At 67.8% G+C, this 2,804-nt stretch overlaps 1 protein-coding gene across 2 annotated transcripts in view; it reads right to left on the reverse strand.

Moving 5' to 3' along the window:
* Nucleotides 1-245: 245 nt before the first annotated feature.
* Nucleotides 246-2,804, reverse strand: part of PPP2R3B (protein phosphatase 2 regulatory subunit B''beta) — a 52,309-nt gene continuing 49,750 nt past the window's right edge. For both annotated transcript variants that reach the window (XM_049643325.1, XM_049643323.1), the window contains exon 13: nt 246-1,051. In XM_049643325.1, the coding sequence (XP_049499282.1) occupies nt 901-1,051 (151 nt within the window). In that variant the 3' untranslated portion in view covers nt 246-900. The remainder of the gene's footprint in view (nt 1,052-2,804) is intronic.

Genomic DNA, 2,804 nt, shown 5'->3' on the forward strand with positions numbered 1-2,804 from the left:
CCCCCCCCCCCCCCCCCCCCCCCCCCCCCCCCCCCCCCCCCCCGGCCGTGGGGTCAGGAGCACGGGCGCCTCGCCTGCAGGCCTTGCGGGGACGGCCATCTGCTGGACGCTCCAGGCCCAGGGCCTGTGACCCTCGGCCGGGCCTTCCATCCCCAGAGCCGTCCGTGCCAGACGGAGTCTCCCTCGTGACACTGCCCTGTGCCCCCAGTAGCGTCGCTGCCTGGTGTCTGTGTTCTCTGTGACCTTTGTGTGCTGTGTCTGTGTTGTGGGCTGGGCGAGCAAGGCCCGGCACGGAGAGTCTTTACCTTCTTTATTTGAAAATACAAACGTGATCTCGTAAAACGTTTTTAAATCGCTATACACACCAAATAAAAGTTAACTTTACACGTTTTGTACACGTACATGAAAACGTAAGTACGCTCGAGGGGGCGCACCCTCCCACACCCTGCACGGAGGGTCGTGGCCCGGGCCGTGCCCGGAGACGCTCGCGCAGACGAGACGGAAGGTCCCGGGGCTTCTGGAATGTTCCCGACCGACTCCGTGAGAACAACACGGGGCCACCCAGCACCCAGAAGTCCGCGCACGGCCGGCGACCCCGAGGCAGCTCCTTTGGAGGGGAGCCGTCGGCCAGGCCGGGTAAGTGTCCACACGCCTGAACTCGACGGCTAGCGGGGCCTGCCAGCCAGGGGTTCTTGCACGGGGGTCGGCCCCTCCTGGCCAGGCGGGGACAGGAGCTCCATGACCACGTGACCCGCTTCGTGTCGAATAAAAATTCGTCATCTCCTACAAATCACTTCATTTTCTATAAAAGACAGCTCAACAATCAAACAGCTTTGGCTTTTACACACAAGCTGCCTCGCGTCCAGCCGGCTGGCCCGGACCCCCGGCCGCGGGCGCACGTCACGAGGGCTGTAGGTCGGCGTCGTCGCACGCGTACTCGTACAGGTCGACGGTGCCCAGGGCCGAGGGCGCCTCGAAGAAGGGCCTCTGGGCCAGCGGAGACCTCAGGACGCTCAGCTTCTGGTCCACGGGGCTGAGCTCGGCTTCGTACCTGCAAGCAGGGGCTCGTGAGTGTGCTGGGGCGCGGCCGAGGCAGGTGGCCCCCACGAGCCCCCACGCGGGCCGAGCTGTGGAAGGCCCTCCGTGAAGTGCCCGTGGCCACGGGCTGTGGGCGCCAAGGCCACCTGGCGGAACTCGGCGTTGGGTCTGGACGGATGCCGCGACCCTGGTCGGGATGACCCATCTGCACGCGGGACTGGGGACAGGGCAGGGACGCGTGCCGACTCGCGGTCGGCGTCGTAGCCGACGTTCTAGGCCGTGCCGCAGGCCGGCGGACAGGAGATCGAAGCGTGCTGCTCCAGGCCACGTGCCTGTCGGCGCAGAGGCCCCCGCCGACCCCACGACACGCTTATGTGGCCACCGGGTACGGTCACCACAAGAGGCAAGTGCAAGGTCGGTAAGCCCCACGGGGGTCGCCAGCAACGCGCAGCGGTATGCTGCAAGTTTCGAACCTCCTTAGGGCGCCTGGGTGCCTCAGTCCGCTAAGTGTGTGACTCTCGACTTGGGCTCAGCTCACGATCTCACAGTTCGTGGGTTCGAGCCGTGCGTCGCGCTCTGCACTGACAGCCGGGAGCCTGCTTGGGATGCTCTCTCTCTGCCCCTGCCTTGCTCATGCTCCCGCTCTCTCTCAAGAGTAAATCTTAAAACCCCACCTTCCCGACACCCCAACATCAGGAAGCCCTTCTGTGACAGAAGGCGAGAAGATCCACTTGCCGAAAACCACAAAACATTTGCCGGCAGAAGAGTCAGAGACCCAACTTGGCAGGCAGCGCGGCGTCGCGGAGAGGCCCAGCACCTCCACGCCGGGTGCGGTTCTCAAACACGAGTCATCGAAGCTTCCGTCTGTTTTGTGACAGCACACCTGCACGAGGCCGGTGTGGCAACGGTTCACGTCGGCCCGGAACCGTAGGGGAAGCCACCCAACGTGGGTCACCTGGGGCGGGGGGGGGGGTCGCCCGCGGCACAGAAGGGGCCCCCCCACGAGCCCGGTGAACGGCACGGCTCTGCCGCACCTCGGCACGCAGAGGCGGTGTGGAGGGACGTGGGGGTGCGCTTCTGTGACGGGCCGGAAACACACGACGGCCGGACGACGGCCAGCACCTGCCAGGGGCCCAAGTGGGGAGGGGTTTGGGGGTGACGGACGCAGGCCCTGCTGGATCTCAAACTCTCTGGGGAGTGGGGCTCAGGACCCTGGCGGCCCCGTGGCCGCCGAACGGGGGGCGGGGGGTGCCTCTCGTACGCGGGCCCCGCTCCTGACCCCATGTGACCCTGACCTGGGGCCAGGCGGCCCTGAGGGGGCAGGGGGCGGCTGGGTGAAGAGCCCTGACGGGAGCAGAGAACCCATGTGCCGCCTGAGCCTGTCGGGTGCCTGTGTGGAGGCTGGGGTGCCTGAGCCCCCCACCGTGTGCACCCCGCGCGCCCAGCCACGCTCGTGGGAGCAGATGCCGCGCTGATGCCACACGCGGTCAGCCCCGGGTGAGAGGGCATCCATCCGCACCTGGGCCCCGAGGCCCCCGTCCCCCCACGGGCCTCGGGTGCAGACACCGAAGACGAGATTCCCCACTGCGGTGGCCCCGTGCGGGCGTGTTGGGTCCCGATTTCTGAGCTGGCCTCTCAGACCCCAGCCCCGCAGTGCGTCCGCCCTGCCAGGCCCCTCGGGGAGCCCCCCACCCGAATCACTGCCTGGGCCCCCGTTCAGCGCGGGGGGGGGGGGGGGGGGGGGGGGGGGGGGGGGGGGGGGGGGG

The sequence above is a fragment of the Panthera uncia genome, chromosome X (assembly GCF_023721935.1).
Source record: "Panthera uncia isolate 11264 chromosome X, Puncia_PCG_1.0, whole genome shotgun sequence".
NCBI classification, from domain to species: Eukaryota; Metazoa; Chordata; class Mammalia; order Carnivora; family Felidae; genus Panthera; species Panthera uncia.